This window comes from Leucoraja erinacea, chromosome 16 (genome assembly GCF_028641065.1).
Source record: "Leucoraja erinacea ecotype New England chromosome 16, Leri_hhj_1, whole genome shotgun sequence".
NCBI lineage: Eukaryota > Metazoa > Chordata > Chondrichthyes > Rajiformes > Rajidae > Leucoraja > Leucoraja erinaceus.
In genome coordinates, this window is record NC_073392.1 from 43,439,692 (window position 1) to 43,460,694 (window position 21,003).

Genomic DNA, 21,003 nt, shown 5'->3' on the forward strand with positions numbered 1-21,003 from the left:
TTCATTGTTTCCAAGGACTGCAATCTGAAATAAAAGTGCTTTTAGCATCCACCAAATCTAGTTTATTCTCCTCATATTTTAAAAGGCTCACATTTTAAAAGGCTCAGTATTACCAACTCCTGAAAAGATTCTGAAAGTACCCTGTCCTTGTGAACTCCATGTGCCATTTCCTGTCCTTCTTCGCTTTCTGAACATGTTGCTGCCTTCCAAATGCATGCCTATGTTTTACATAATTACATGTTTCAACATTTTCCGTTAATTTATATATCTCCTGGCAGTTTGAAATTATATGCTATGTGGTTTTTAATGATTGTGGTTTATATTTCTTGACTTCTGCTATCATGCCCAATTCCCTTCCTTGACTCTCACCCATTCAATTGTAGCCCCCAAGTAAGAATAGAGCATTTCCCTAATTTCACGGCCAACTTTCCAATAATTCTTTGATATCCTTTGCTTTCTTTTTACCCGATTGTGTATTTATGTTGACCATTGAGATTTTTAATGTTAAAAACACAACAGAAATGTAGTCAGATAATCAATAAATGTTGGAGTAACTCAGCAGGTCAGGCAGGTTCTCCGGATTAAATGGATAGTTGACTCGAAACGTCACCTATTCATTTTCTGTCCATCTTTGGTATAAACCAACACCTACAGTTTCTTTTTATTATATTATAAATGTAGTCAACTTTGTTGCACCACCTAACATGTTGTTACCAACACCAGGAAAGTAACGGAATAACACAGTAATAAGCAGACTTGTGCACTATTGGAGAGGGGGGTGCCAGTCCTGCAGCTCTTCGTTTTTTTCACTTTTTTTATTATTTTTAGTACGTTAAAGTGTGTAGTCGGGGGGTTCTAATCTTTTTATGTGTGGGGGGTGGTGGGGAAGGGGGAAAACTGCTTTTTCAAGTCCCTACCTGGTCAGAGAGGCTGCCTTCCTTCGACCCGTCCTCCCGGCCTACCAGCGGGTCCTGGAGCGATGTTTCCTGAGGGGACCTGGCCAGAACCTCGGCTTTGGCGGTGGCACAGCGCTGGAGCGCTATCGCGGAGCGGGCGATGCCTTGCCTGAGTCGCCGCGCTAAAACCGCCGATTAAAACATCGTGGAGCCGCGGTTCTGTGGAGCGGCCAGCTGCGGCGCTGAACTTTACATCACGGAGCCTGGGATCTCTCGCCGAGATCGCCAGCGTGTGAAGCTCCGTCCAGCGCGGAGAAGGCGGCCGTTCCTGTTACCCCAAGCCGCTGAGGGTTCTCCCGACGCCGGAGTACCATCACCCGGCGAGAACGGCCGGGAACATCGGGCCCCGTAACGGCGACTGTGGAGGCCTCAATAGGTCCGACTCTGGGTGGACAAGAGGACGGGAACTGGACTTTGTTTTTATGTTTTAATGTTAAACTTCTTGAATGCTATGTTGTATTTTTATTAGTGTGCTGCAAGGACATCTGAATTTCCCCTGAATAAGGGGATTAATAAAGTATTTATTATTATTATTATTATTATTATTATTATATTACTTGTAGAAAATTTCACCTAATTGTTTGGTGATACAGATTGCTCGTATTCAAAGAAACCATCAAGCTCAAATCTCTCCAACGGGTAAAGGTTTCAGTTAGGCAATTTTAGAATTTTACTTCGGAGTCACGTGAGTGACTACGTGAAGAACCCCGCCAGGACGCATGCGTGACATATCGCCACATTGCAACGAGTCACAGCAGGGGGAACGACGTTCCCCTTAGCGGCAGAATTTCAAAAGCCGGGAACAGCAGGTAAGGAGACTCTGCGTTCTTTCCACTTACTTTATCACAGGTGGAGGCATGGACAGATCCAGGAGAAACAAGAAGGCTGCGAAAAAGCTGGCAGGGGAGAACCGCGGAGTTGCGGGCAGCCAGCAGCAGCCAACGGTACACCAATCTCCCGTAATGGGAACAGCTGTGCCCGACTTCGCTCCCGCACCGGCCAAATCAACACCACGGCTGGGCGATAAAGCGAAGCAAAAAAACTGACAGAGTCGTTGACTCCGATGAGTCCGACTTTGAACAGCCGCGAGCGGCCAGTGCCCGTGAGCATTGGGGCCGGTTGGAGCGGCTTCAGGAGCAGCCGCGAGCGGCCAGTGCCCGAGAGCATTGGAGCCGGTTGGAGCGGCTTGAGGAACAGGAGCAGCCGCGAGCGGCCAGTGCTCGTGAGCATTGGGGCCGGTTGGAGCGACTTCAGGAGCAGCCGCGAGCAGCCAGTGCCCGAGAGCATTGGAGCCGGTTGGAGCAGCTTGAGGAACAGGAGCAGCTGCGAGCGGCCAGTGCCCGAGAGCATTGGAGCGGCTTGAGGAACAGGAGCAGCCGCGAGTGGCCAGTGCCCGAGAGCATAGGAGCCAGTTGGAGCGGCTGTTGGAGCAAATACTCCAAAGTGGCAGGCTCCGGGAGATGGAGACTAGTCACAGTGGGCAGCCTAGTAAGTCCTACAGCAATACCTCTTGTAGGGCTGCACAGTGTTTCTCCCTCAGTCAATTCTGGGCTGACCCTGAAGAGGGGTGTGCAGAACATACTCCTAGTGTGCATGGGGTGCAAGAAAACCTATTGGATATGGTGTCCCAGTTCATTCAACCCGACCAACCTGGCCAAAACCTGGAACCTAAAATAGCTGCAAGTCTCGACTGCATGTCATTCAATCAGCTACAAGGACATGCATTACTGGACACCACCGCAAGACACTCACCACCAGGGAACTGTAAATCACTGAATGTTCCCAGTGTCAACCAGTGTATTTGGAAACATGTCGGAGCATCAATCAGAGCCAGGGACTTGAAACTACAAAAAGTTCTGAAAGTCCTAACAGCGGGAATTACGGCTTTCGCCCGCACAATCAACGAAAAAGACATGACACAAGATCACCAGGATGCACTGGCTGAATTTTGCAACTCCCAATACCAGTTAAATAGTATTAGGAAGAGTGCCATCCAACCGGCTTTAGACACCAAATTTGGAGGCCTGTGCAAACCTGGAACCTCCAAACCACCAATATTACTATTTGGAGGTGACTTATCCAAACAGGTAAAAGAACTTAACGATGAGGCTAAAACCCTGGGGCTCATTAAAGCAACGTCTAAAAACTACTTCGGCCAGAAACAGCACCCCTACGCACCCACCAGTTGGACAAGACAAACTGGTGAAAGCTCGAAGGCCAGGTACACTCAACATCGGTCTTTTTTAGGCCATGGCCCAGACCGGCCTTCCTGGAAAATGCGCAAACCCTCAACACCGACCCAACTACAGACCCAGACACCAGCACCTCAACGTCCACGGAGGATACTGAAAAAGTAATAAACCTACCACTGGTAACCATGGAGGTAGGTGGGTCTGGTTCCTTACGAATTGAAGGGAGCATGGAGGTTGGTGGGATGCATGGAATAAGTTAACTACCGACACTTATATTTTAAACAGTATATCCAGGGTTATACCATGGAATTTATACAAAAACATAACCCTTCAGTTCAGCATGTACCGAACCGAATGTTCGTGCTTACAGGCAAAGAAAAATCAAAAGCACAGGCTGAACTGGCTTTATAAAAAAGGAGTAATTGAGAAAACCCAACACGAATCACAGGAATTTGTGTCCAATGGAAACCTTTGTTACTACTAAGCAATTGATTTCCTAAGGTTACTACATGGCAAGCATCGATTTAAAAGATGCTTACTATACAGTACCCATCAGAGGTGACCACAGATGTTATTTAAAATTCAACTGGATGGGTCCACTATGTCAGTACAGGGCACTACCTAATGTACTAACATCAGCCCCCAGGCTGTTCACTAAAAATTTTGAAACCAGCCCTAGCGTTTCTGCGGAAACAAAAACACATGGTAATGGCATATCTAGATGACATACTTATTGTGGGCAAAACTTTGGAATTGGCTAAACAAATGGTAACAGCCACAAAACAATTATTTGAAAAAACTGGGGTTTATCATCCATCCAGTTAAATCTAAATTAACGCCTTCAACCACAATGGATTATCTGGGGTTCACCATTAACTCAGTTCACATGTCAGTGACTTTGCCGAAAGAAAAGGTTACAGCCTTAATAGAGGCTTGCAGCAAAATCATTGACATCACTAAACCACTCATCAGACTGGCAGTAAGAATAATTGGCAAAATAGTAGCTGCGTTCCCAGCCACACAATTCGGACCTTTACATTATCGAAATTTACAGAGGGCTAAAATACGAGCACTCAAAATTAATGGTGGTCATTTTGACAGACCAATGAAGCTACCAACAGAGGCCATAATGGAACTAAAATGGTGGAAAGATAACATTAGGCATTGTTCCTATCCAATCATTATCAGAAGACCCTGGGGCAGCGGCAACAGATGCATTTTCGCTGCATTGGGGGAAATTGTTTATTTATGCATTCCCTCCTTTCTGCCTCATCAGTCGGGTATTAAGGAAAATACAGCAAGACTCTGCGTCTGGTATTTTGATAGTACCCGATTGGCCTACTCAACCATGGTTCCCGGTGATATTCAACATGGTATTAGAACCATGCATCACCATCCATCATAGACCTAATTTACTGGTTCATCCCGTAACAAGGGAAAGTCACCCATGTCATAATTATATAAACCTATTAATTTGTAGAGTTTGAAAGCACCTCTACTACACCTGGGACTGACGGACCGAACAGTGGATATTATTTCAGCGGCCCACAGACAGTCCACCAAAAAACAGTACTTGGTGTACATCAAGAAATGGGAAATGTACTGTCACAACAATAACATCACCCACAGATCTATGAACATCCCGTCTGTTCTGGAATTCCTGGCAAGCCTCCATTACAATGAGGGGCTCAGTTATAGTGCCATCAACTGCGCCAGAAGTGCTCTATCAACATACCTGTGGCAAGGAACAGAGCGGCATTCTGTTGGGACACACCCTGGTAACTAAACTCATGAGGGGCATTTTTAATGTTAATCCCCCAAGAACCAGGTACTCCCAAATATGGGATGTGAGCATTGTACTGACCATGTTAAGAAACTTGTCTCCAGCTGCAGCTCTGTCCATAAATAAACTGACTATGAAAACAGTCATGCTGATGGCCTTGGTCACGGCACAAAGGGTCCAGTCGTCCAGAAACTAAGGCTGGACAACATGACTACTTCATCTGGAAATTTAACTTTTCACATCATTGAATTAGTCAAAACAGAACAGACAGGGGTCAGCAGGCCTAAAAATAGAATTCAGGATCTACCCGACAGATGATCGTCTCTGTATTGTAACACACTTGCTATTATATATGGAGTATACTAAGATCATCAGGCAAAGAAATGGCACTTTTAATCAGCTACAAACAGCCACACAAAAAAGTGACAGTCCAGACCATCTCGAGATGGCTAAAACAGGTCCGAATAAAGGCTGGAGTAGACACTAACATTTTTAAATCTCACTCCACCAGGGCTGCAGCTACATCGGCAGCTATGAAGTTGGATGTTCCTATGGACCAAATCCTCAAGACAGCAGGATGGTCAACGGAGAAAACTTTCCAACGATTTTATAACAAACCAGTAATTGAACCTGGAACATTTGCAGAAACAATTTTAAGTTCTGTAATATAATTTGACCCCATAAATAGGGGCTATAATTTGGTGTTAATAAATTTATCGTTGTTTTTTCAATGTATTGATGTCTAATGATGTTAACACTATTCTCCCCATAATCAAGGCAGATGTGATGCATGGCATGGAATCACAGAGCTTTAAAATCTTCACGTAGTCACTCAAGTGATTCCGAAGTAAAATAGTAAGATTAAACGAGAACTTACCAGTTTGAAGTTTGATCGTTATTTTATGAGGAATAACGTTGAGGGAATACGTGCCCTCCGCTCCCACCCTTGATCATATACTCAACTGGTATCTCTTCTCTAATCTTACTATGTTTAGTCATTACAGTTATCTGTGATTTCACACCGCTGCTTTGAAGAATGACACACATGCGTCCTGGCGGGGTTCTTCATGTATTCCCTCAACGTTACTCCTCATAAAATAAAGATCAAACTTCAAACTGGTAAGTTCTCGTTTAATCTTACTATTAAACCTGAGACTGAGAGATAAAGTACACAGGAAGTATTTGATTATCTGATAGGCAGTCACATTATATTGACCCGATTAGCTTTTTGCTGAGAATTAAAAAGATACAAATTATCCACATACTTACTTTTGCAACAAGCTTTTTGTCTTGACTTTCTGCTGATGGATTTGCATCTGCTGCTCTGTAAATGTCTTCAACACTTTCAAGCTCTTCTTCAGAATCAAAGACAACATGTTTTCCTTTGCCAGATTTTTGACTTGTCTGGAGTAAAAATATTATTAAAAAAAAAAACTAAGAATATTCATGGAATACAGCAAGGAAGAATTAATTCATGGAATGTGACTACATTAACTAATCATGTAGAGATGTTAAAAGAGTAAAATTAACGATTAACTACTGCTCAAGAATAAATTACATTTATACCAGTCTATTATCAGGAGATTAAGTAACAATAAACATTAGGAATTTGTAGGAAGCAGCTGCAGATGCTGGTTTAAGATAGACACAAAAAGCTGGAGTACATCAGCAGGTTAGGCGGAATCACTGGAGAAAACTCTGAAGAAGGGTGTCAACCCGAAACGTCACCTATTCCTTTTCTCCACAGATGCTGCCTGACCCTCCAAGTTCCTCCAGCTTTTTGTATCTATCTTTGGAATGTGTACTGGTGATTTCAATTTTTGTTTATACATCCTGTTTATAAATTTTATATAACAGTAACAATTGTAAACATTTTAGTTAAATGTGACAATTCATATATATAATATATTAACCACTACCAAAAAAAATTGCTTAACGATATACTAAATATTTAATTCAATGCCAATTTAGAAAGTTTTAAATGACAACCGATAGCAAATGACAAATTTTAAAAAAATTAACCCCCAAGTACTTTTTTTTCTTTCAAATCAACTTGTCACTTTCCATGTAGCAGAATCAGTATATAGTAGCAATGTTACAAAAATTTGAGATTTAAAAAATCAAGTCTGTAATTTATCCCATCAGATAAAGCATAAAAAGAAGTTTAATTTGACACCCAATTCACTTTCATATCTCAAGTATTAAAAAAGTTATGGCCATTTTCATACTCGGAAATTAGCATCTTGTTCCCTATTGATTTTCTATGGACAAGACAAAAAAGCTGTGATCGTGTGCTGTCAAAAGGCCATAACCTTCTTAAAAATTAAGAGAACTGAATGAAATTTTCAGTTATCGTAGATTGAACCATTCTGAAACAAATATAAAATAATCTTACTTGGATGACCTGAAATTAAAACATATAATTAGTTAGTTACCCAAGTGTAGCTAATTTCAAACTTCAATTACTAGATCTAAACATCTATCCATTTCTTAATAAATGATTAACATTTTTAAATAGCCCAAGTGTCCAAATAATATTCATAAATAATTCACAATAAAACATGATTTTGAAATCTCATTTACATTAATTTATAGGCCAAATGGAAGGAATTTAGTGTTCAATTGCTGTAAATTAAAGTCCATTTAAATCAGCTTTCTAGTGGGTTCCTGTAAACGCGCTGGTTTAGAACGTTCACATTGCGCTAGATTTGTGCCCTCAAATGCCCAGAAAAATACTGCGGGATATAAAGAGCCCAAAATTAGCTACTTGCAATTAAACTTTGTATAAAGGGTTCTTAAGAAGCCCTTTTTAATGTAAAAATAAGCTACATACCTTCTGTATACAGCTCCATGCGGCCCTGTGGTTGCCTGAGGTCGTGGGTTTAGAGAGTGGTTTTTAAACTATTATAACTATTATACAAGGCCATAAAAACTAATAATACCTTTTGCGACGGGGTCTTTCAGCGATTTTTCGTTAATGATTTACTAGGCTGAACATCTTCGATTGGAACAGCCTAGTGAAAATCGCGTTTTAAACCCGCCCCCCTCTAAACGGCGCCAAAATCGTGCACACCCGCAGCGCCAGATTTTCAGCCACGCTTCAGGTAGGCTTTGCAACATACCTATATATAGAAACATAGAAAACAGGTGCAGGAGTAGGCCATTTGGCCCTTCGAGCCTGCACCGCCATTCAATATGATCATGGCTGATCATCCAAATCAGTATCCTGTACCTGCCTTCTCTCCATACCCCCTGATCCATTTAGCCACAAGGGCCACATCTAACTCCCTCTTAAATATAGCCAATGAAATTAGTAAATAAAAATTCAAACCCAGCCATTGTGTGACAAATGTATCTTTAGTTTATTCCTTCTCTTCCTGTCATGCTGAGTTACTCGAGCGTTGTGTGCCTGTCTACCTTTAGTTTAGTTTAGTTTACTATCGCCATGTGTACCAAGGTATAGTGAAAGGCTTTTGTTTGCATGCTATTCAATCAAAGAAAAGACTATACCTGAATACAATCAAGCACCCACAGTGCACAGATAAACTATAAAGGGTACAACATTTAGTGCAAATATATCTATTTATTAAATTAACATACTGAATGAAATGCTACTGTATTACACATGGAATGACCAATATTTTGCACAGACTGGATAAATCACACCTTGCACAAGTTCTTACAATGATCTGCAAAAAGTAGGTTGCTTGGAATGGCTTATAAAAACAGATTTTGTGTAGATAGTAACCAACAGTAAAAAAACAATTCTTGTCAAGGAAATAAAAGTTTGCTAAAATAAGTATCCCAGTTTAAAAATATACCTAAAGAAAATGTTCAACGTACCAAATCAGAGAGGGCTCCCTGGATGAGTTTCTTTTGCACTGCTGTCTCTTCCTGCCTCTTCTGTAAAGCAGCCAGTCGTTTCTGATTGTCCAGTAACCGCTTCTCTAGATTTTGAGGAGATTCTGCAGCTAAACCACAAGCAGGATTCTCATTGCGGGGGGAGATACTTGATTTGTTTTTAATCAACAGACACTCAGGAACATTTCCATCATTTCCAGCTTTAGATTCTATCTTATTCCTCTCATTGTCACTTTTGGTGACAGATGATGATGATAGTTCAATCTTCTGAGAGCTGGTTGGCTCTATATGCTGTGTTGTTTCTTTCTCAACTTTTACATCCTCTTTCGATTCTTCACTCATTTTATGCATTTCAGACTTTGATTTTTCTTCACTTGTAGGCAAACCTTGCTTGACACTGAAGCTCGCAGTGGAACTGTTGATTTGAAGAAATCTTCTACCTTTGAAAGGTGGCGGTTTGCAATTACTTTTGGAATCCAAAATCACATCCCTGGTTCCATTAACTTTCTCCTTTTTGTCAACTGACTCCTTATATATTTCATCCCTCACATTCAACAGAGAAGGATTACTAATTATTTTGCCTCCTTTCATGTTTGTTTTCTTTACTTCAGAAAAGCATTGAGTGCCCTTACAAGGAAGCAAGTTACTTAGCTGTTCATTTGATGTCATTTCATTGTCACTGTTGTCCTCATTCTGAACATCCAAAAATATATTTGCTGGTATGGTTGTTTGCTCCAATGAAAGCGTGCCTTGAGAAGGTGGTATGCCGGAATCAATTTTAGGAAAGTCCATTTCACTTTTCTCCAATTGACTAGTTTTCTCAAGTTTGGAGGATTTATTTACCAGTTGTTCAAGGTCTGTTATTGACAGCTCTATTCGGTAACAATTACGTGTCATTTCTTCATAATCAGCATCCACACTAGATTCTGAATTCTCAGCCACTGTATCCTCATTACCGCTAGATTCGCAATCCCCTTTTGCAGTGTTAACTTCAGTGTTGCTATTCACAACATCTGGTTTTCTATCACATTTTATCTCTGGCAATTTTTTGTGTGGAATAATTTTTGAGATTATTTCATCCGTGTCAGCAGAATCATATTCACTTCCACTGCTGTTCGATGTATCATTGTAATTGTCTTTTGACGTCTGTCTCATTGAGTTCTTTAATGCCCAGTGGGTTTGGTGTTTTAAAAGGTAATCCTCACCGACCACCTCCAATAGAATGTCTTGTTCTTTTACATCTGTTCCACTTAAACCTTTAGTTTTGCATTTCTGTTCATCGGTAATCAATTCCAGTTCTTCAGCATCAGAATCATAGCATGCTAAATGAGCTTTTGATCTATCATTTCTTTGAGCAGCAGCAGTAGTTTCTTCCTTGTCAAGGTTCTGTCTCTTGAAGCCTGCATAAGAAGCTAATGCGGGAACACCAAACTTATTCCCTGTCATCTCAATAAATTCATACTTACTGGCATTGTGTTTGACTGAGTTTGTAAGTATTTTATTTTTTTGAACATTATAGTCAGAAGTAGTGGAACTCTCCACACAGTTTTTGTTGGGAGATAGCTTCTTCCTCTTTGCAGTTTGTGTTGGAGTTGGAAAAATCCCCCGTTTTTTCTTACTTGTCTCATCATCCTGCTCATCAAGATGCCATGTAAGCTTGGTTACTGGCATTTTGATTCCTGAATCAGATACATGATCAAGCTTCTTGATGTTGTGACAATATTTAGAAGGATCATACTTTATAATGTTAAATTAGTTAAGGATTGTGTGAATTGTGTTCCTTTTAAAGCATTGTAATAAAGTGTCAGAACACACGAATATGAACCCTCTTCAGTTATTTTCATACTCTAAAGATTATAATGTATTAGAGAACATGCATGGTATCTTTGAAGTACAGATATATACTCGATTTATTTTGTTTATTAACAATATATCTTCGGAATATGGTGAAGAATGGGCTGGAAGATGGCAGATGGAGTTTAATGCTGATAAATGTGAGGTGCTACACCTTGGCAGGACAAATCAAAATAGGACGTACATGGTAAATGGTAGGGAATTGAAGAATGCAGTTGAACAGAGGGATCTGGGAATAACCGTGCATAGTTCCTTGAAGGTGGAATCTCATATAGACAGGGTGGTAAAGAAAGCTTTTGGTATGCTAGCCTTTATAAATCAGAGCATTGAGTATAGAAGCTGGGATGTAATGTTAAAATTGTACAAGGCATTGGTGAGACCAAATCTGGAGTATGGTGTACAATTTTTGTCGCCTTATTATAGGAAGGATGTCACCAAAAGAGAGAGTACAGAGGAGATTTACTAGAATGTTGCCTGGGTTTCAACAACTAAGTTACAGAGAAAGGTTGAATAAGTTAGGTCTTTATTCCCTGGAGCGCAGAAGGTTAAGGGGGAACTTGATAGAGGTCTTTAAAATGATGAGAGGGATAGTAAGTAAGTAAGTAAGTAATATTTATTTATATAGCACTTTTAAACAAAATCACTTTGAACCAAAGTGCTTTACAGAGATTGATTAAACTAATTGAATAGATTAAATGTCAATAAATCCATATAAAATAAAACAGAAAAAGAAAAAAAGACACAGAAATAGACAGAGTTGATGTGGACAAGCTTTTCCCTTTGAGAATAGGGAAGATTCAAACAAGAGGACATGACTTCAGAATGAAGGGACAGAAGTTTAGAGGTAACATGAGGGGGAACTTCTTTACTCAGAGAGTGGTAGCGGTGTGGAATGAGCTTCCAGTGGAAGTGGTGGAGGCAGGTTCGTTGGTATCATTTAAAAATATATTGGATAGGCATATGGATGAGAAGGGAATGGAGGGTTATGGTATGAGTGCAGGCAGGTGGGACTAAGGGAAAATAATTGTTCGGCACGGACTTGTAGTGCCGAGATGGCCTGTTTCCGTGCTGAAATTGTTATATGGTTATATGTTATATGGTTATATGATTTCAGTCCTAATATAGGCTCACATTCCAATTTAGATGCAAGAGACTACAGATGATGAAATTCAGAGCAAAACACAAACTGTTGGAGAACTCATTGGGTCAAGCAGCATCTGCAGGAGGTGGTGGTAAGGGGATTGTGGTGGGTGAAATGGGGAAAGGAATTAGTCATAGAGTCTTACAGCATGGACACAGACCCTTTGGCCCAAACCGACCAAAATGTCCCATCTGTACTAGACCTACCTGCCATATTAGGCCCATATCCCTCTAAACCTGTCCTACCCATGTAAAATTGTTTCGGGGCTTCAGTCGAGATTTTACACCAGGACAGCTAGTGAGTGAAGAAGAAAGATAGCCAGTATGAAGTGGCGTTGGGGAGAGGTGACAGGGGCCAGTAGATAGTAGCCTGTTGGTGCAGAGGAAGAGGTGGACATGGAGTTAGGTGGAACCAGACAAGGAAAAAAGATGGAGTTTTCCCTCCTTGGTCCACCTACCTTTGTGTGCCAGCTCCAACCCTTCTTCTCCCCAACCCAACTTCATTTGCCCTTTATCTTTCACTACTTTTTCACCCACCAATCTCTAACTGACCCCGTTTCACCCCTCCCTGTTACCTCTTTATACCGGCTAGCTTCTCTCTCCATTTTCAATCCTGATGCAGGGTCTTAACCTGAAACATTGACAATTCCTTCCCGCTCTCATATGCGGCTCCAACTGTTGAGTTCCTCCAACAATTTGTTGTTCAATGTTATTCAGAGAAAATGTTCCATAGAGTCCACCTGTGCCAGGGCAGGCATAAAAATTGTCATGGTGCTCTTTAGTGTAGTGATACAGCGCGGAAACGGGCTCTTCGGCCCATCGAGTCGGCAACCAGCGATTCCCACACACTAACACTATCCTACACACACTAGGGACAATTTACACTAATACCAGACCAATTAACCCACAAACTTGCACATCTTTGGAATGTTGGAGGAAACTGATTTCGGAGAAAACCCACGTGGTCACGAGAACGTACAAACTCCATACAGACAGCACCCGTAGCGCTGTAACACAACCACTCTGCTGCTATGCCACTGTGCCGCCACTCTTTCTAATCAAAAATAGGGAGTTTTCCCCTCGTTTCATGGCAAATATATACTTCTCTACTAACACCATAAAGCAGATTATCTGATTATATCATAGTTGTTTGCAGAAAATTGTTTTGAATAAAATGATTACCATATCTCATAAATTGAAACAGTAATTATTAATTGCAAAAGTACTGCAGTTGCTGTAAAGTGATATCTTGAAGCCAGTAAAAGTACTATTTTTATATAAAGGATATTTTTTTCTTATTGTTTTGTTGGAGATGAAGAATCGGCAATACTCTTCCAAATTTACTCACAATCCAGTCCTGAAAAAAAGTAATTTAAAATACTTTTTAGCGGTTCACAATGCGAAAGGATTAATTTTTAGGTCAGATTGACCTCAGAGAGACCGACCACTAAGGCCTAATAACTTGTGCAATATTTGTACAATCTTGGACTTCTGTCAAGGTGTATTTAGATTAATCATACTGACAAGTTGAGAAAACTGACATTAATAATTCTCACAGACACACATGAGAAGATTTAAAACTAAATAAGAAACATTTAAAACTAAACTTTCAACTTTTACCTTGGACAAAAATAGTTGGCGAGACATTTACACATAATTAAGACAGAAGCTGATATCCATAAACATAGCTTAATATTTATTTCAACTTTTAAAAATTAATTTTTAAATAATTAGCTAAGGCAATTAGCAATTACAAATACAATCTCAGTGAAATTTCGGTTCAGAGGATTTATTATAAATACTTTTAAAAATCTCATCTTGTATGCGTGTATGTGTATATCTTTATATTTTCGCAAAAACACTACGCGGTAATAAGATTTTTATATATTCTGACTGTAGTCTACAGCCAGGGCCAGGCTGAGTACGAGATCCAGGCCGAGTTCCAGGCCCTGGCGCTGCTCTACGACCTGGGTGGGTGCTGCGCCAGGGAAAGGGAGTGACGGGACGAGGATGAGGGAAATGAGGAGGGGGGAGATGGGGTGTGAATCTCTACCCCCTCCCTCTCTATCTCTATCTCCCTCCCCCTCTACCACCCCTCCCTCTCTTGGGAGGGCTGAGTATTGGGACCAATGGGTGAGTGGCGGAGTATTGCGTTCGGGGATCAGCCCTCCCCTGTGACGCCGTGCGCCCGCCTTGGGGGACGGGACCCAATGGGTCCCACTTGGTCTAGTAATGCTTAAAATTCAGTTGCACCATTTTCAACATATTTAGTTTTCCCTCTCAGTTTTCATGTATTCACCAATTTCAAATGATCAAACTGGAGAAAGCTACAACAGCATGCCCCATGGGAAGGAGCAGAAAATTACTTTCAACACCTTCCATACAATATGTTTTACTCTGCATGTCCATCCAGAAGATGCCTCAATTTTTTCCATTCACATCACAGATTCTGGGCCATTGATTATAAAAGCATGTAAATTAAGAGAAAATGTCACATCACAGTTGCATTGTGACTAATGCTCAGCACCATCCCTTTAAAGAGAGGTGAAGACTTGGGAGCATTTTTCTGAGGATTGTACAAGGTCAAGGGACTGGTTCTGTGGGAAGTTTGGGAAGGTGACCCATAATTTTGCTCAACAATTTAGTTAACCCTAAAAACACTGATCGTAAGATACCATCATGAATGGTATCATTTAAAGACAGAAATAATTAATTACTGTATAATTACTATAATATTACAAGATAATTACTGTATTGTGTTGGATAAAATGCAATGTTGTATTAGTTTCAAAATAATTTTAAAATAAATTCATAATATAGCGACTGCAAGATAACATTTTGCAAGAAACAGATTATGGAATAATTTCTTGCCTTATGTTCAGGTACTTCTGTTCCTGGCACAGCAGATTTAATCTTAAAATTTTCAACACCAGCTTTCTTTAGAGACTCCATCACCATTGCAATGCTGTCAACATGTGGTTTGTGCTTATTTTCAGCTGCAATCTGTCGCTCTTGAGCAAGTCTACGTCAAATAATGCAGGAGAAAAAATTGAGTCAAATGTAAAATCAGCCTATATGTTAATAAAGTTTTAATTCTTGTTCGATCCTGAGATGGCAAGCAATGAGAATATTGTGATAGATCACCATGTGAAGCTGGTTGGCTCATTTGCTACTGTCATTTGTTTGAGAGACATCAGCTGCTGCTGCTGCTGCTACCGGAGAGTCGGAGGCTCCAACGACAGGTCTGTGGACGGCGGCGCCGGGAGCCCACGGCTCCTTGGAAGGAGACCGCTTCTCAGGGCTCCTGCAACGGCGACTTCTCCCGCCCGAGTTGCGGGGTTGAAGAGCTCCTGGAGCGGGGCCTAACACCATTGCCCCGCGCGGCTGGAATGGCCGCGGACTCTGCGAGCGCACACCGGGGGCTCCAACACCAAGACCCGGTGTGCGACCTCGTACCACCCGGCGTGGCTTTAATGGCCGCGGGACAATCGCCATCGCCAGCCGGGGGCTATGACTTTGACTCTGACATCGGGGGGGGGGGAGAGTGCAGTGGAGAGATAAGTTTATTTGGCCTTCCATCACAGCTATGTGATGGATGTTTATGTTAAATGTAATTATTGTTGTGTCTGGGGTCTATTTGTATGTAATGTATGGCTGCAGAAACGGCATTTCGTTTGGACCTCCAGGGGTCCAAATGACAATTAAATTGACTCTGACTCTGACTCTAGTTAGTACAAGCCCACTTTTCCTACATAACCATGTATATTTTTTCCATTCTAGTATTGATCCAATTCCTTTTGGAAGATTGCTGTTTAATCTACCTTCACAAATTTTCACGTAGGGCATTCCACATCAAAGTAATCACTATGCATAATCCCAAAATGTTCTTTCAATACCCCACCTCCAGTTCTGCCAATCTATTACATTTTATGCTCTTTATTTATCCTTGCAATAGGAAGCTGGCTTTCTTGTTTACCTAACAAGACACTGAATTATTTGCCCACTTTTAAATATCTTCTGGTCCTTTTCTGTAGTTTAGTTTAGAGATACATCGTGGAAACAGGTCCTTCAGCCCATTGAGTCTATGCCAACCAGCAATCACCCGTACAGTAGTTCTCTCCTCTACTAGAAAAAATTTACAAAATCCCATTAACTTAGAAACCTGCACATCTTTCGGGTGTGGGAGTAAACTAGAGCCCCTGGAGGAAGCCCACGAGATCACAGGGAGAACGTGCAAATTCCGTACAGACAGCACCTGTAGTCAGGATCGAACTCTGGTCTCTGACGCTGTAAGGCAGCAATTCTGCCACTGCGCTACTGTGCCACCCTAAATATTGAAGGAAAATAAGACAACTTCTGTCCCTCAACTCCAATAAAACTACTCTGGAGCCCCTTTAAGCCCTCCTTAAACACAGTTAATTGGAAACAATAAATTAGCTGTGCCCTTGTATAATATTTAATAATGGTAATAATAACCATATGATCTGGATGATGGTGTGGTAAATTGGATTAGTAAATATGCAGATGATACTAAGATAGGTGGGGTTGTGGGTAATGAAGTAGAGTTTCAAAGTCTACAGAGAGATTTATGCCAGTTGGAAGAGTGGGCTGAAAGATGGCAGATGGAGTTTAATGCTGATAAGTGTGAGGTGCTACATCTTGGCAGGACAAATCAAAATAGGACGTACATGGTAAATGGTAGGAAATTGAAGAATGTAGGTGAACAGAGGGATCTGGGAATAACTGTGCACAGTTCCCTGAAAGTGGAATCTCATGTAGATAGGGTGGTAAAGAAAGCTTTTGGTGTGCTGGCCTTTATAAATCAGAGCATAGAGTATAGAAGTTGGGATGTAATGTTAAAATTGTACAAGGCATTGGTGAGGCCAATTCTGGAGTATGGTGTACAATTTTGGTCGCCTAATTATAGGAAGGATGTCAACAAAATAGAGAGAGTACAGAGGAGATTTACTAGAATGTTGCCTGGGTTTCAGCAACTAAGTTACAGAGAAAGGTTGAACAAGTTAGGGCTTTATTCTTTGGAGCGCAGAAGGTTAAGGGGGGACTTGGTAGAGGTTTTTAAAATGATGAGAGGGATAGACAGAGTTGACGTGGAAAAGCTTTTCCCACTGAGAGTAGGGAAGATTCAAACAAGGGGACATGACTTGAGAATTAAGGGACTGAAGTTTAGGGGTAACATGAGGGGGGACTTCTTTACTCAGAGAGTGGTGGCTGTGTGGAATGAGCTTCCAGTGAAGGTGATGGAGGCAGGTTCGTTTTTATCATTTAAAAATAAATTGGATAGTTATATGGACGGGAAGGGAATGGAAGGTTATGGTCTGAGCGCAGGTATATGGGACTAGGGGAGAATATGTGTTCGGCACGGACTAGAAGGGTCGAGATGGCCTGTTTCCGTGCTGTAATTGTTATATGGTTATATGTTTATATGGTTTAATATAAACTCTTTTTTTCCCCCATCCAAAGCCAAAGTGTCAAGAATTCGGTGTGATTATTTTTGTATTTAAAACAGCTTTGTCATCTTTCCCCATTGACTTTGCAACCTTTTTTATATGTAACCACTCTGGTTCACTGATCCTACATCATATAAAAATTGGCCCATTTGTTTGTCTTGATTCTCCCAATTCGTCCTACAAATTCAATTCCTTCAAAATTTTCTGCATTCAATTTATTTTGATGATTATGGCAACCATATGCCAAGCTGTTGATATACTATACAACTTTATTAATATACAGCTCATTTTACTACATTTACATCTTCATATTTTAAAATGATGCCCTATATAATCAAATCCAGAATATGTAGTAATAAAAGTACACCATTAAATACCATCCATCTTGTCAGTTTAAAGCACAAAAAAAAAAATCATGATTCACTGCTTTCTGTCCCTTAGTTAATGCCACATGAATTTGTCACATTAATTCCAAAGAATTTAATTCTGTTAACAAGAATGCCACGTGAAACTTTGTCAAATCCAAACAAACAACATTAACTACCATGCATTTATTAATGCTCACCATTATATCAGCACAGAACTTTCTGCATGCACATGAAGATCTAATAAACTTGTGGTACTCAGATCTGTACAAATGTGCACTTCATTTATTAAGTCTAAGACACTTCACAAATACAACGGTGTGTAAATTCAGTGGAACAAGAATCAGAACATTAGCCATTTGTAAGATCGCAATGATAAACTGAAGCCACTCACCGATGCAAAAAGCATTCTTTGGCTAATTCAATTTGCAGTTTTCCACCTTTCCATTTTGATTTATTCAGAACTGACATGCCTGGAATCATAATATAAATACAAATGTTTAACATGAACACCTTCAGAGCTAATTGCAGAGATGAAAACAAAAATATTCATACCAAAATAATTGAATTAGCTTTTATTTGGTTTAGACTTAAGGGCCTGTCCCACCAGCATGCGTCTAGCGTGACCAAACGTGGTCGCTTGAGGCATACGTCCTCGCGGAGCTGGTCCCAATTCAAACCGCAAAGGCGTATGGAGTTGTGCGGGGCTGGTCCCGACATCATACACACCAATCAGCTGGGCAGGAGGCAGGCCGACTGAATTTGGACGTCACACGGCTTCGGGCGGTGACGTAATCAAGCAACGCCACGTGCTAGGCGTACGCTGTCAAGACGCTGCATACGACGTGAAGACGCTGCGTACGCCCGTTGAGGCGCTGCGTACGGCCTCAATGTGGCTGCGGGCCGACAGGCCATTGTCGCTCGGGATTTTCGGACAGTGCAAGATTTTTGGAGCCCCGGGGGATGTCGGGACCAGCCCCGCACAACTCCATACGCCTCCGCCGATCGAAGTGGGACCGGCCCCACGAGGCCGTACGCCTCAAACGACCACGTTTGGTCGTGCTAGACGCATGCTATCGCATGCTGGTGGGACAGGCCCTTTACTCATTAACAAATCTGAAATTTACGTGAACAGTAATGCAGATAAAATCAGTTGCTTCACACGCCCTCTACAGGCACTTTACTATGTTACAGAATTTTTTTGCCCAGAACTCATGAAACTATTAAATGTACTGTCATTTCGGAAAATCAAACACATTAGGAGTCCTTTTTTAAAATGATCTGGGAATAAAATAGAAATCTCAATGCACGACAAACTAGGCATATATTACATAAATGTAATTGATGTACATACATCTTTTTAATTCCGTTTCTGAGATGTTTACATTAGCATAACCAAAGGCCTTCACAGGATTTCCTGGAAATATAAATGTAAATTGTTAAGTTTAACTGTAAGAACACAAAACCTTTTTTTTTTTAAAAGATCAATTTACAATACATGTGCAGTGAATGGACAGCCTTGTTGATGCAAGGCCAAAAAATATTTTCAACAGTTGCTAGAGTTCATATTCTGTTATCAGCTAAATTACCCATTTAGTTATTCCATTTGTGTAATGCTTGTCTGGGTGAGAAAAGAGTGAGAGGAAAGGAGAAAGCAAGATAAAATCTTGCAGTGAATTTACCATCACGTACATAAAGTTATCTGCAATATTGAAAATGCATAATTATACTATGAACATATGACTCTAGAATCATAAAAATAGAATCATGCAGAATTGAAAGAACCAATGTCAATTATGCCTCCACTGCAATAAGATGAAACATGGCTGTGAGGGAAATAAGAAAGCTAATTTAACAAACAGACTCCACTGCCTGTGAGAAGCTAGGACAGATTACAGACCATTTGGAGTTATTTGGTCAAAAGTATCTGAAATGCCATTGTACCAAACCTAAAAGTTTATTTCATTATTACCTTTGTTGTCTTTCCTAAGTACAATATCCACAGTTGTAACAACTCCAAATGAGCTAAATATTTCTTTAATTTCACTTTCAGAAACCGAGTGATGCAATCCCCCAATAAATAAACGTTTCAAACTTTTGGCTGTCTCCATATTGTTGTTTGTTGCTCATTTTAATTGGAGAATTCCAGAAGAACCCTGTAATAAATGGATAAACATGCTGAATAAAGAACCAAAATTAAGGGTAATATATTCAGTTTCACATTTTGTTTCAAAAATGAAAATGTGGGAAAATTATAGAGACCGACATGGTCAAGAAAGTCTACACATGCTTGAATCTGGAGCAAAAATACCAGTGCTGGAGAAACTTAGCGGGTCAGTCAGCATTTGTGGAGGGAATGGATGGACAATGTTTCAGGTCAGGACCCTTCTTCAAACTAATGGGGTAGGGGGGAGATAGTTGGAAAAGAGAGGTGTGGGTGGGGCAAAGTCTGGCAAGTGGTAGCTGGATACAGGTGAGGGGGTTGACTGGGAGGTGGATGAAATAAGTGACAAAGACCAAAGACATAGATGGAAGAGGGTGTGGTGGGAGGAGAGAGGAAGGAGGAGGAGGGGTGCGAAAGGAGGTGCGGGATAGGGGGAGAAATAGGTGGGTTGAGTGGCAGATGGATGGACAAAAGCTAAAGAGATGACAAGGAGACAGAAGGTTGTCAGTTAAGGAGAGAAGTGAAATGTAGGGCCAGAGGGAGCACGAAAAGAGACAAGGGAAAAGATGGGATTTGGGGATGCGATTTGAGAGTGTGGAAGAGGGGAAAGGAACAGGGTGACAAGGTTAGTGAGCGATGGTGGGGGAAAATGTGTGTGTTATAGAGGAGTAGAGCAGGGGAAAGAGAGGGGGGGGGAGGGGGTGAAATTACTTACAATTGGTGAATTTGATGTTCGTACCATTGGGTGTCGGCAACCTAAACAGAATATGAGGTGAGGTTCTTCTATTTCGCATGTGGCATCACTCTGGCAATGCCAGGCCAAGAACAAAAAAATTGGATTGGGAGTGGGAAGGGGAGTCAAAATGGTCAGCAACCAGGTGCTCCAGCAGGCCTTGACAGACAAGACCCAAGTGTTTGGCTAAAAAACAGGGCTCTCACTTAACTTTTTTTCCCTGTTGCCAGCCGGACAACCTAGACAGCTTTTTAGGTTGCCCAATGACAGTTTAGGTGGTCATTTAAGACGGCCAGCATGATGCGTGCGATAATGTGCTGGGACAAAAGTGCATAGTTACCGGTCGGAATTATGCTCAATGAAGCATTCACATATTATTTCTGCTTCAAATCAAGTCACAAACTAAACATATTCACCAATCAAGACATGATATATACCACAATGACATGCAGCAAAATTATAATACAGTATCTCAACTCTTTTTACA

At 41.0% G+C, this 21,003-nt stretch overlaps 1 protein-coding gene across 2 annotated transcripts in view; it reads right to left on the reverse strand.

The window, feature by feature from the left end:
- Nucleotides 1-21,003, reverse strand: part of nol8 (nucleolar protein 8) — a 54,956-nt gene that overhangs the window by 29,448 nt on the left and 4,505 nt on the right. For both annotated transcript variants that reach the window (XM_055648267.1, XM_055648268.1), the window contains exons 2-8: nucleotides 19,592-19,775; nucleotides 18,974-19,036; nucleotides 18,014-18,092; nucleotides 14,658-14,808; nucleotides 13,073-13,143; nucleotides 8,775-10,536; nucleotides 6,201-6,335 (exon numbers count right to left, since the gene is read on the reverse strand). In XM_055648267.1, coding sequence (XP_055504242.1) covers nucleotides 6,201-6,335; nucleotides 8,775-10,536; nucleotides 13,073-13,143; nucleotides 14,658-14,808; nucleotides 18,014-18,092; nucleotides 18,974-19,036; nucleotides 19,592-19,730 — 2,400 coding nt within the window. In that variant the 5' untranslated portion in view covers nucleotides 19,731-19,775. The remainder of the gene's footprint in view (nucleotides 1-6,200; nucleotides 6,336-8,774; nucleotides 10,537-13,072; nucleotides 13,144-14,657; nucleotides 14,809-18,013; nucleotides 18,093-18,973; nucleotides 19,037-19,591; nucleotides 19,776-21,003) is intronic.